The 13,194-nt window shown below is 45.4% G+C and overlaps 1 protein-coding gene across 5 annotated transcripts in view; it reads left to right on the top strand.

The window, feature by feature from the left end:
• KLHL3 (kelch like family member 3) overlaps positions 1-13,194 on the top strand; it is a 114,045-nt gene that overhangs the window by 86,148 nt on the left and 14,703 nt on the right. For 3 of the 5 annotated variants that reach the window (XM_072841152.1, XM_072841148.1, XM_072841153.1), the window contains 5 exons: positions 7,247-7,364; positions 7,776-7,973; positions 9,447-9,548; positions 9,909-9,965; positions 12,529-12,657. In XM_072841152.1, the coding sequence (XP_072697253.1) occupies positions 7,247-7,364; positions 7,776-7,973; positions 9,447-9,548; positions 9,909-9,965; positions 12,529-12,657 (604 nt within the window). The remainder of the gene's footprint in view (positions 1-7,246; positions 7,365-7,775; positions 7,974-9,446; positions 9,549-9,908; positions 9,966-12,528; positions 12,658-13,194) is intronic. The other 2 variants (XM_072841151.1, XM_072841149.1) reach the window with 1 other exon arrangement.

The raw sequence follows: 13,194 nt of genomic DNA, 5'->3' as shown, positions 1-13,194 counted from the left end.
CCTCAGAATATGCCAATCCCTGGGCTAAATGATTTACATTTATTATCTCATAGGATTTACATGGTTATAATCATCCCCATTCTACACATGCAGAAATTGGATCTTGGGTTATGTCACTTACTCATTATGTATGAATTCTGTATTTCTGCATTACAAATTACCCTAACCTTGGTGACTTAACACAGTAAATGTTTACTATTCTCACACTTTCCATGGGCAGGAGTCCCAGCTCTGCTGGGTCATCCTGGCCCAGGGCCTCTTGTAAAGTTGTAGTTGAGCTCTTGGTCAGGACAGTGGTAATTTCCAGGCTTGTTTGGAGTGAGGGGCGGTGGGGAAGTGAGTGTAGATCTGCTCCTCAGCTCACTGTTGTGAGCTCTCTCCATAAGCTTCCTGAGTATCATCATGACATGGAAGCTGGTTTCCCTTGTGGCGAGAGATTTTATAGGAGGACAGTGAGAGACCATGCCCAAGACAGAAGCTATAGTCTTTGTATAACCTGTTCTCCAAGTGATGGGACATTTTTTCTGCTGTATTCTGTCTGCAGGATACAAGTCAGTAAGTGCAGCCCACACTCAAGGGGAGAGCGGATAAGTTCCATGTCTTGAGTGGAAGAGTATAAGATAATTTGTTACATATCTTGAAAGCACCGCTAATAAATTGCTGAGCTGAGATTCAAACCCAGAAGGACTGACTCCAGACAAAAACACATGTATGAATGCTGACAGTATTAAAAACAACTTGGCGTTGTGAGCTTTGAGCTGTTCTGTTATATTGCCTCCATATTTCACACAAGAATTTTTCGCTGGTAATGTGTGGGAAGAAACTCAATTCCTGCCCTTTGGGGACTTTTAAGAAGTCCTCTGAGAGAGTAAGGTAGAAATAGACAATTGGATGGGGCTCCTGGGTGGCTCAGTCAAGTAAGCATTCAACTTTTGATCTCAGCTCAGACCTTGATCTCAGGGTCATTATTTCAAGCCCTATGAGTTCAAGCTCCATGCTGGATGTGGAGCCTACTTGAAAAAAAAAAAAAAATGAAAGAAAGAAAAATATATAAGTAGCCAAATAAGTAGAGGAAGAGAAGTAAGGAGATCATTGGACCAGTTGAAGGAACCAGCCATAAGAATTGCAAGGGCAGGTTAGTTTGGGCTTTCATGAATTCAATCCAGATAGGCTTTCTAACAGAGGACACTTTGAGAAACACAGCAGTGGAAAGAGATTTGTACTGTCTTCAATTCTCAGCAGTGAACCTGTTTGCAAGCCAAGCCCCTTCCCTGAAGAAAATAGGACTCTGCCTTTAGATAGCTGTAGAGGCTAATGAGAGCGTTTTTTTCCTGAGCCACATATGCACAGATCATACTGACACATTCAAGCCGGAACAGCTAATAGCATCATCTAGGCTCCCACACATTCACCACCCAGCACTTCCCTGAGGCTGGGTTGCCATGGACAACCGGAGCTGTCTCCCAGTCTCTCAAAACACTCCTACGTTACCCTGTTCCACAGATGGCAGCAGAGAAATGAGGTCCCAGCAAGATGCAAATGAACCTTTGGAGATGTACTGAGCCTGGCACTTTTCACTGTCATTTCAGTTCAAGTGACATCTCCATTCAACTCTTTAAAAATGACGGTGAAAAGCCATTTGGGACAGAAGTGGGCAGCTTTCTCCCAGCTTGGCCTGTCCTTTCAATAGATGGCATTGGGAACAAGGCTATTGGTAGGGTGGGTAGGCTGACTTTTAAGCTGGGCCAGGGCCCTGGGTGGGCACTGCTCCTCTTTAGTGTGATCCTTCAGATGGACCCAGGCCGCACCTAGAAAATAGCCTGGGGTTCTGAAACAGGTCCTGTCATCACCCTGGAATTAGTGATGCTCACTTTCTTGTTCATAGATCCTAAGTGTCCTTCTCCACCATTTATGGGGAGTCTGTTTTTTAACAACTGCTTTAACCAATAATAATGGTGCTGGTGTTGACTGAATAATAGAAGCTAACATTTCATGTATATGATTTACCAAGCTCTGTGCCACGTGCTTTGTATCTTTAAGGCTCCTGACACCCACAAGAGAAACATCCTATTATCCTTATAATACAGGTAACGAAAGTGAGGTTCTGCAAGGTTAAATCTCTTGCCCATGGTCACACAGCTATTTAGTGACTGGGCTGATACTTGAGCCCGGATGTGTCTGACTCCAAAGTCCATATTCCTACTCCTTCTTTCTTCCCTGGGTCTTGCTCTCAAGTTGCTGCTTCTCCGCTTCCCACCGTCTCTGCACTTTGGCTGTCAATTCTTGCCTGGAGCAACTGTTGCTCAGGAACCTGCTGGGACAAGTCTTCTGCCTCGACCTCGACACACTCCTTTGGATGAATTGGTGTTAGCCCTGCGGCCCCACGCACCAGGGTAAGAGAGACTCTCGCTTCCTGCCCTGGCCCGAGGGACCGACTGGCTGGGCCTGCCTTCTGCCCAGCTCACTGGTCATGGAAGAGTTCGGACACGCACTCCACTCTTGCCTGATGAAAAAAGTTTACAGAGCCCAGTTTTTTCCTCTCACTGTAGTGAAAGTCTGATGACGTAGAGGTGAGGGTCATGACTGACAGGTGAGCCAGAAAGCTCTGCTCCGTTCGCCTACTGTGCTTTTCTCTGGCTGGTCTCGGGTACCGGGGACACTGTAGCTCTCCCATGGGGTGGCCATCATACTCTGAGGAGGGACTAACATGCCTTTCCTTCCCCAGTCACACTTTTGAAGTCTTAAGTCCTCCATGGAAGGGGATAGCCTTACATATGTATTTAAAAACCATCTTGTTACAAGATTGGGAGTGAAATTTCTTTTCTAAGGAATCAGGTAGTCTTCCATGGTCTCACTAAGCTCCCTAAAATAAAGGGCCATTTGCCTTTCCAAGATAAGAGTGTTGCCCTTGGGAGTTGTCCAGCAGCCTTGCTGTCCATGGTTGAGTCTGGCTCACCTGTCTTCTGTCAACTGGAACTCTCCATCCACCAGAACCTGTGCAGCCTTCATTCAATACGGGGGACTCCAGAGACGTGGGGTTAGGACCCTGTGGTTTGCTACCAGACTCCCCAGTACCCCGCAGTCCCTGAACATGAGTAAACTATATTTGGTCTAGCATAATTGTTAGCCTGGAACCAGTTCTTTATTGTGATACCTGTATGACCCCTGGTAGTTCTCACAGGGTTACCTAAAGGATACTGTTAAAAATAACAATCATTAAGCTGATTGGATTCAATGATTTCTATTATAGGCATTACAAATCTTTAGTAGATTGGGACTTAGGGGTGTTGGGGAAAGAAAGAAATATGCCTGTTTAACATCCTGGGTCTGAGTTTTTTCTGGAAATGTTAAATGAGAGCTTATAGGAGAAAACTGTTTAAGTGTCTTCATGCCCTAATATCTTACCGTCTTCCTAAGCAGCTAGAGGTTTATAATTTTATGGATGTAATGCATGTAGACTTTAGGGAATACTCCTTTTTGTCTAATTGGTTGCTAAGATCAGGTATCTATGGAAACAGCCATCCTTTAGTATTCAAGATAGGAAGTTTATTTCTTTTACTCTGTGCGATTATACAAGGAGTATAGTGTTTCTTGTATGATGGCTTCTTGCAAGGCCTGCTGTAGAAATTGGATTTCTTAGGTCTGTGAAAGAAGCAGAAAGGATGCCTTCTCCTTCTCCTGCCTTGAGCTACCTCTACATTTTCAGAAACCAATGGTCCTCCCCCACAAAACCTCATAATTAACTCTTCCCAGATTATTGTACAAGTTTTGAATATTAAAAATTGTCTCTCAACAGTGGCTTTATGAGCTCCAAGCCAAGTTTATTTTGAAACCTTGTTCTGTGTTACTTTTGTCTTTCTACTCAGGTTTTACCTTACCACTGAAATTTTTTACATTTGTATAACACTGTTTCTATGTAACTGTGAAAACTCTCAGATGTAAGTACTGTGTTTTTGCCAGTATGAATATACCTTCTTACCTCTGGCATAAGATTTATTTTGTTTTATGTTCTATACAGAGGAAGGCTGATAACTTGTACAAAGAATAAGCATCTTTCCTCTGGTAGTTGAGAGAAAAGATGGGGAAAGTTCTCTCTCTCTCTCTCTTTTTTTTTTTTTTTATCTATCTATCTATCTATCTATCTATCTATCTATCTATCTATCTATTTATTTATTTTTCCTCTCAAATTCTATCCCCAGACTTGTACTCTGGTGTCTAGCATATCTTAACCCCAGAAAGTGATGCTCTGGACTGTATTTTCTTCAATTTAACTGTATATTCTTTTAATTTAGTTTTTTGCATATGCTGTTTACCATTCATTTATTCCTTATTCCAAATATTTGAGTACTAATTTGACCTGGCACCGTTTCGCCCTGCAATTATCTTTGCGACTGAGGCAGGTATATTCTCTGTCCTGTAAAGGTTCACCATCTAGCCAGGGAGACAGGGTTGCCAGGCAGTTACAGCACAATATGGAGCAGTTTTTTTTTTTTTTTAAGATTTTATTTATTCATGAGAGAGACACACAGAGAGAGGCAGAGACACAGGCAGAGAGAGAAGCAGGATCCCTGCAGGGAGCCTGACATGGGACTCAATCCTGGGTCTCCAGGATCAGGCCCTGGGCTGAAGGCAGCACTGAACCACTGAGCCACCCAGGCATCCCTGGGGTAGTTTTAATGAGAGAACACAGGGCATGTGTGATCTCAGAAAAGGGACACATTAACTCAGATTTGAGATCAGAGAGGTGGACACATCACCTGAGTCCTGAAAGATAAGCACATGTGAGAGCAGAGGGATCCAGAAAGGGGGGAGAATGTTTCATAGAGAGGTAACAGAGGGTGTTGAGTACCTGAGGTCATTGCAGAAAGAAAACTTAAGTCCTGGTTTAATTCTTCCTTAGTCTCCAAAACTAGATTTCATGGAAAATCGTTAACAGTATTGTGCCTTCATTTTAGCTTTACCAACTCAAAACCAGAAGGGTGGTGCAAGTTCTAGGCATGTTTAAGAATGCATGGCAAATCATTGGGCCCCAGAGGAGTAAGGTGGGCATTGTCTGAGTTTGTCAAAAGGCTGCGTTAATTAACAACCCCCTTCAACTGTTCTGTTCATGGATGCCTGACTAAGCCAAGAGTTACAGAAGGGAAAAAATGTTGAATTCAGCTTTTCTCTGAAAAGGGCCACTCTTGACACAGAGCCACGGACCCTCTGAACCACATCACAGAGAGTCAAACGTAGAATATTTATTTCCAGAAGCAGTAGCAGTAGCTCTAAGCTTGAACTGTGTGTCTTGGGTTCCTTTGGAATGTTCCAGAAGTTGGAACTGACTTCTGAGTTTTTGAACACTGGATACCCACATTTGACTACAGACCACCCACATGGGCAGTAGGTAGGTGAGCCTGGATCTGGAATCTTGGGGCCTAAATGATGGATGAGCAGTAGTTACGAGCTCCTGGTTCTGCCTCCTGGTGTGGTAGATGCTGTTCACCTGAGGCATGTACTCCTGTGAGTTGATGTAGATTTTGATCATCACTCCTCTCCCCAAACATTTGTTGTGGAGAAGTGAGAGTACTCTGGTTATTCATAATGGCAGACATTGTTAATGGAACATCATCAACAAGTCCCTGTGGTCCAGGGGTGAAAACAGTGGTTATCCAAGTACAAATATTGGAGCAGCCACATCACTCTCAACCAGGAACTTGTTAGAGATGTCCATTCCCTGCCCCACTCCAGACCTGCTGAGTAAGCACCTCTGGCAGGGTGAGCCTGATAATTTGTGTCTTAACAACCAGCAAGGTGATTCTGAGGCCCACTGAGTTTGAGAACCACTGGAGTAAATAATACAAGCTACAGGTAATGAGAAACATCCTGTGACTCCTATTGATTGGCGGCCTGTGACTTCCACCCCTTTCTCATCATGTCTAAGGAGGCATCTTGCAATGCCAGTGAGCATGATGTCCTTATAGGGGCAACCATGAAATTTGTACAAGTTCATTAAAATGTGTACACTGTTGTTGACTTTGCTACTTTTTAATTTATGAATAACAGGTGACAAAAGTCACAATAACGGATACCACAATTAAATGCTGTGGCTCTGTTGCTATAGCTGAAGCAGTGGCTGGCTTTTTTGCTTTCTTTCTCCCTTCCTTCCTTCCTTCCTTCCTTCCTTCCTTCCTTCCTTCCTTCCTTCCTTCCTTCCTTCCTTCCTTCTTTCCTTCCTACTATACCCTACACTAAGAAATATGTTTAAATTGTTATGCAGGAGACACCTGCCTGTATGTATAACCACCACAATTGTTTGATGAAATAACACCCTTCGTATATTTTCTGTGCTGCTCTATTAAAAGTATGCTGGTTTGCAATGCATAAAATTCATCTCATGACTCACTAATGAAATGTGACCTGCAGTTTGAAAAACATGGATGTAGTGAGCTGTCTATGCATGGACCCGGTCCCTGGAGCAGGAGAGGGGTGGGGCTGCCTTCACCTCTATGCCAGGTAGACTTGGTTTTCAGTCTTTATTCCGCCACTCTCAGCTGTGTGACCTTGGGCAATCTACTTACATTCTCTGAGCTTTAATTTCCTCATCTGTCAATATCAATAATATCTACCTCACAGGGTTATGGCGACATGTAAATGACAACACATTGCACGCAGTGACTGGCAGTGGTAGCTACTACCTTACCTGTGGAAACAGTATTGTTCAGAGCATCATCAGTTAAATACATTTTTGTGGTTGCTACCCCAAAGCAGTCTTTCGCAGTTTTCCCCTAAACTTCAATGAGTAAGTGCCCTCTGTAGTTTCTGTAATCAGAAATATTTTTGAAGTAATTTTATCCTAAAAATGCAACCAAGTTGCACTCTATTCCAAAATATATTCAAATTTTGATATATGTTTTGTGATATTTTGTTTTGATGCAAAATTTCGTTTCCCTCGCCGAAATCCTTGAGGGCATTGTGATCATAGAACAAGCCCTGAGTGGCTACATGTACCACCAGCACAGCCCTGAGCACAAGGATTTGGAAGTGTAGTTCTCATGATGGTGTTTCTTCATATGATGTTCTTGTTAGATTTTTCTTGAATTGTCCTATTTGTTGGTGACTTAGGACAGCATCTCCAAATGTGTAACTCTGTACCCTGGATGGCCCGTGGACCCTGGGCAGCTGGCATGCGGAAGTACCAGGGATTGATCATGTGTGAATCCATTAGCTGGGCAGACCCAGCTAATGTCTGTTTGTCTTTCTGGAGGTCATGATTGTGGTTGGTGGCCAGGCCCCCAAGGCGATCCGCAGCGTGGAATGTTACGATTTCGAAGAGGACCGGTGGGACCAGATTGCTGAGCTTCCCTCCAGGAGATGCAGAGCAGGTGAGTAGCACCATCTGTCATTGTGCAGCTTGCTTTCCCCAGCTTGTCTCTGCTTACTGCCAGAAGTCCTCCACTGCTCCTTGTTTCCACAAACATCTGTGCATTATAGACTCTCTTCCTCTTCCTTCCCCACTTGCCCAGTTTCTGGCTGCCCCTTCTGGGGTCGGTTCTTATGTGCTTTGGGACTTCAGGCTGGTACAAGTATTTGCTTGAATCAAACAACATTGGAAAAGCATATATGAATGGAAATCCAGAGAGTCCATAATGGCTTCCAGTTCTATAAAGTTGGAGATCACTTTCTGTGGTGAATTATTCATGTGATTGCCCGGCTCCCCAATGTCACTCATTGTCACCACATGAGTGATCAGCCGCCTGAGATGACCTCGATGCCTTGGTTTTCCTGTGCCTCAGGTGTGGTGTTCATGGCTGGTCACGTGTATGCTGTGGGCGGGTTTAACGGCTCACTGCGCGTGCGGACAGTGGACGTATATGATGGTGTGAAGGACCAGTGGACGTCCATCGCCAGCATGCAGGAGCGCCGGAGCACTCTGGGTGCGGCCGTGCTCAATGACCTCCTCTATGCCGTGGGGGGCTTTGATGGCAGTACTGGTAGGTCTGGGATGTGGTCTCCATTCCTCCCGGCCTGGGACATGCCCTCAGGGCAACCCTGGTTTGCTCAGCCAGTTCTTGGGCCAATGTTCTGTCCATCCAGAACTACTTCCTCAGCAGCATACTCATCCTTCCTCATCTCCTACCTTGCTTGCCAGAGGCAGGCTTTCCTGCACACAGACTATGTAACTGCCCACATGCTATCATTTCTAGGACTCTAGGAAGGATTCTGCACTCAGAAGAGAACATATTCTCCTTGCTATTGTTTGGGAACCTATTTTTTTCAAAAACTGAGACTTAGCATGTTTAGCTGCAGGGCATCTTAGGATTGTCCAAACCTTCTGCTGGACGAACAAAGGAGCTGGAGTTCAACCATGGGAGAAACCTGACTCAGGCGCATGCCATCTTTGTCCATTGCCCTTTCCCTGCCCCATGAAGCTTTGCCAGGCTGTGCCACAGCAGGAACATCCACTTGCTCCTGGCTTCTGTGTCACTTCAGAGTTCAAATCAGAAACTATGAATAGATGTGGACTTGGAGAGATGATCACATTTCTCATCTACCTCTAGGTGGTACTCTCTGTAGACAGTAGCTCTGGTACACTGAAATGCCCCCAGGGATGTAAAAAACAGGATTTTTTACTTCATTGAATTTTCATTTGTGTCTTTACCACTTGATAACCTTTCCCAGTCTTCTCTTTGCCTCACTCATAAACCTCCAGGGTCTACAGCCCCTCCAGGGGCTTCCACTAATGGATAGGACCTGAGAATAAAGAGAAAAAAAGGGAATGGAGCATTGTTTCTTTAAGAAGTTGCTGTCAGCTGTAAGTAGAAAGTTCTACTATATGGTGGCTTATGCAATTGAGAAATACTGTTCTACCCATGAAACAGGGACTCTGGAAGTTGGTAGTTGCTCACTTCATCCACTTGATCAAGAATATTGTGGCCAAGCTCTTTAAACGTCTCTTGGCTATGTTCTCCTAATCATAAGATGTCTGTGGTAGCTTAAGCCAGCACATTTGTGTTCCAGGTGGCAACAGCAGGTTGGTGTTGGCACCTGTATCAGAAAAACAAATGCTATTTCAGAAATGCCCATCAGACTTCCACTTAGGCCTCATTGACTGGGTCACCCCTAGGGTGGGAAGGTAAGTGTTCAGCTTCTCATGTAAAGGAAGAGAAGGCAAAAGGTGTTAGGTGAGGCAACCACAGGTTTTTTCCCCTATTCTGTAGGTGTAACGGTTAACATTTGCAGGGCAGTTCAGTTGTATCCCTGTGTCCTCTCATGACCTGCCCTGAGTCAGGCCTTGGTGCACCTCCCATGCAGATGTGCTTTAGGGAGCTGCCCTAGGCCACACAGCAAAGTAGAGGTGGTGCTCACCCATACATGCAGGTCTCTGACCCTCTCCCCAGCTTTTCTTGGGCACACTGGGTGAGGCCTCACACTGTAGGCAATCTCATGAGTCTCTTGTCTCCCAGGCCTAGCATCCGTGGAAGCCTACAGTTACAAGACCAATGAGTGGTTCTTCGTGGCTCCGATGAACACACGGCGGAGCAGCGTGGGTGTGGGCGTTGTGGAGGGTAAGAACAAAAGTGCGTGGTGCCCTATCTGTGCCCCAGTCCGCAGGTCTTGTCCTCATGCCCTGGCTCTAGTCCTCCCATCACAGCTCTGAGTCAGGTACTAGTCTCCTGACGGAACAGGTGAGGAAAGTTGAGGTGCAGCTACTGGCTCGAGGCTAGCGGGTGGCCTGCTGTGTTGGGAAGAGTAAGAGAAGCCTAAGAGGAAACACCGGCCTGTTCCTTTGGCCACTTGTCAACAGTTCTCTTACAGGTTGAAGACTCAGGGTCAACATATAACTGAGGAGCATAATGTGATGGGGGGTAAGAATCATTTCATTTAATTAATTTTATTTTCCTATTCCTATGTTGACACATTAACAGAGCCTAGGGTGAAGTGGGCATTTCCTTCCTGGTCTGATTACTGTCACTGCAGGACAGGTTGGTCACAGAGTCCTGCTCTTGTTAGGAAGGGTGTGTGGGGTGAGGCAGGTGGGAGTGATTAGGTCTGGGGCTCAGTTAGACTGTAGTTTATAAATGGCTCCTTTATATACAAATTTTGTTCCCAAAATCCTTTTGAAGAAGATAGGCAAAGCTTACATTTTCTCCATTCTCCACATGCGGAAGTAGAATGCCAGAGGGGCAAGTGATGTGCTCATTCATAAATAGCACAGCCAGTCCTGGAGCCTGGGTCTTCTGACTCCAAACTCACTGCTCTTTCTATCGTGCTACACTCTTTCAGACCATTAGCAAATGCTATCAGGGAGTCTTATAAATATGTGTAAATTCAATGTATTAAAGCACAGAGTATGATTTGGACTAAAATGTCCTACTTTGTAGGACAACACTGTCTCTCTGCTTTTCATGTGCACCCCAAGAACACCCTTACTTGCTTTGGGGAAAGTTTGATATGCAGTGATTAGACAGTAATAGAAATATTCTTTTCTCTCACTGCATTTCTTGTTTTGTACCAGTATTGTGTAAATTTCCATTTAAAAGTACATTATTCTAACACACTAAACAAGTCATCCTGGTGAGTGCAAGGATTCCATCCTCCTATCAAGATAAATTGTTTTTTTGCAATCTCATCCTCCTGGTGGAACAGAAATTGATTTGTCTGCCAAACGTAAGTGCTTTGTCTAGCCACCTTCCCACTTCCCCCCTTGTTCCTTAGCCAGGAATATCAAACAATAGAGGAGGGGTTAAAAATAGCAAGTCCCTGTTAATAGACTCAAGGAGAAACCTTGAGTGGGTATTTTTTCAGCTGATACAAGGTTGAGATGGTTGGCGGGGGTTAGAGAAGTTGCCTTCATGGTAGTGATTTTAAATCCTCTCCTTAATGCTTTTGGGAGCATCTTGTGTGTGTGGAAGGAGTGCTGTATTGTAGCATGCCTTTTGACACAGAGGACAGCCTGGGAACATGTTGATCATGTGTATCCTAAATTTGAAGCCCTTTGGCTCTGGGTCATCCTGGGACAAGCAGAGGGTCCTCCTCACAACTCCAGTGAGAATGTTTCAGGGGCATCTTACAGGGCTTCTGCTTCACTCTGGCCTTATAAGTACAGCTCTCCACGTTTCACCGTGCTCTCCTCCCTCTCCCTGTCTCCTACTGTGGCTGCCTGGTCTGAATGACACTGGGGTTGCCCTTGGGAGCTTCTCCTCTCCTCCACATCCCAAGCCTTCCTCTTTCCCAAGTGACTTAGGCTTTGGTGAGTGGTGGGCAGCTGGGAGGGCAGGTGGTTGTGTCTTGGCCAGCACACCCCATAGAAGCAGCCTGGACTCTAGAAGAGCTTCTGGGTCAGGAATTTCTCCTGTGGCTTAGGTGAGGATGGAACTGGAAAGGAGGTGTCCCTTTCTTTTAGAAGGTCCACTGGAATGGATTCTGGGGCAGAAAACAAAACCAACCTCAGTGGTAGAAGAAGAAAGAATTTTACATTTGATACAGCAATAGTTGTGATGGTACAGTGCATTTTTGAGCCTCTAAATTAAAATAATTGCCCACTTCCAAATAATGTTTGTACTTTTGTTATTTCTCCCTTAGGAAAGCACATAGTGACAAAAAAATCTCTTTTAATTAGTAACTCTATTAAGTGGATTTGCATTGGGCAGTGCTTATTTAGCCTACAGCCAGTGTTTAAGATCTTTATTTTAACTCTCTTGTTCCCCATCAGTCTGTAGCCCACAGGTGAGGTAGGACTGCCCTTGCCCACCTCCCGCACCCCCCCCCCCCCGCCCCAATGTGGGGGAGGCAGGAGTGGGAGAGAAGAGACCCTCCATGCTTGAATCTCTGCTCTGGGAGCGCTCTAATGCCAACTTCCTGCCCCTTATCCAACCTTATGCCTGACCCCAGGCAGAAATGATGCTTTTGGATAGCAACTTATGGTATTTTTATTTTAAAAATGGGTAATGATATTTCAGGGATATTGTGCATGGCTCAAAGATTACAAGGGAGCCAATAGATGAGTTCCAGCCACCCTGGCCCAGAGTTGACACAGAGCACTGCATTCACATGCTTCATTTGCTGAAATTGTGGACTGAGCACATGAATAACGGTGAAGACAGGGTTTGGGTTCTCACTGAAGAATATTTTCCCATATTGTTTCATCTGCCATTGTGAGCCTTTAGCCACAAAGTCAGCCTGCCTGCCTGTAGCTGGGGCCCTCTAGCTTTTTATGTCTTGGGTGCCTTATCCTGGAGAATATCTAACATAGTGCACTAGCAAGAGTATGCTAAGCCCCAGTGGCATCAGACCATAGCTTTGCATGGGCACTGAGGGTGCTTACTTAGAAGCATGCTCAGTATGGATTCAGGGAGCCTCATGGCGTATGAGGAAGTGGAAGGGAGGCATGTGAAGAATGCTTAGTCTGGCTTGTGGTGCCTCTGGAGGAAAGGGGCCCTGAACTCTGATGGAGGGGAAGGAGCCAACCCAGTGGGTTAAAGATGGAATTTCAGCCCAGCTCCAGTTACTTTCCAGCACCACCTTCAGCCACTGTATCTGTTCCAGGGAAGCTATATGCTGTCGGGGGTTATGATGGGGCTTCCCGCCAGTGCCTGAGCACCGTGGAGCAGTACAACCCAGCAACCAATGAGTGGACGTATGTGGCAGACATGAGCACTCGCCGTAGTGGTGCAGGTATGAGGGAGCCCCAGGGTACAGGCTGTGTCTCATCTGCTCTCAGGTGGGTCTGGAGACCAGCAGGTGCATGTTCTACCTCATTGTACCTTCCTATTCTTTCCTCTTGATGTCTGGAATCCCACTAGCACCTTGTGTACCCCGACACAAGCACTTACAGATTAACCTCTCCCAGGGGATTTTCTCTTCACTGTGATCCCTTCTGTTTCTGTGGGGATATCTGTGTTCCTGGAAAGGGAACATTTGCTCTGTGCCAAGTGCCATCCTAATAAGCACCTTCTGTACTTAGATTGATCTCATCCTCACCACCGCCCTAAAAGGAAGACACAGCATTAATTCCAACTCAACAGGAAGTAAGTTGACCAGGGGGCGAATAATTTGCCCAAGGTCATTTAACTGGTAGAGTGGGATTCCCACTCGGCTTTGTCTCTGAAGTTAGCTTTTCTGACCCCTAAATTATCACAGTCACATTCTTAGAGAGTAGAGCAGTGAGCATGGCTGTCCTAGTCTCCAGTGGATGAAACTCAAGCCTGCCTG

This window comes from Canis lupus, chromosome 10, assembly GCF_048164855.1.
Source record: "Canis lupus baileyi chromosome 10, mCanLup2.hap1, whole genome shotgun sequence".
Lineage (NCBI taxonomy): Eukaryota > Metazoa > Chordata > Mammalia > Carnivora > Canidae > Canis > Canis lupus.
The sequence above is the reverse complement of the archived record's forward strand: the minus strand, read 5'-3'. Positions and strand labels throughout refer to the sequence as shown.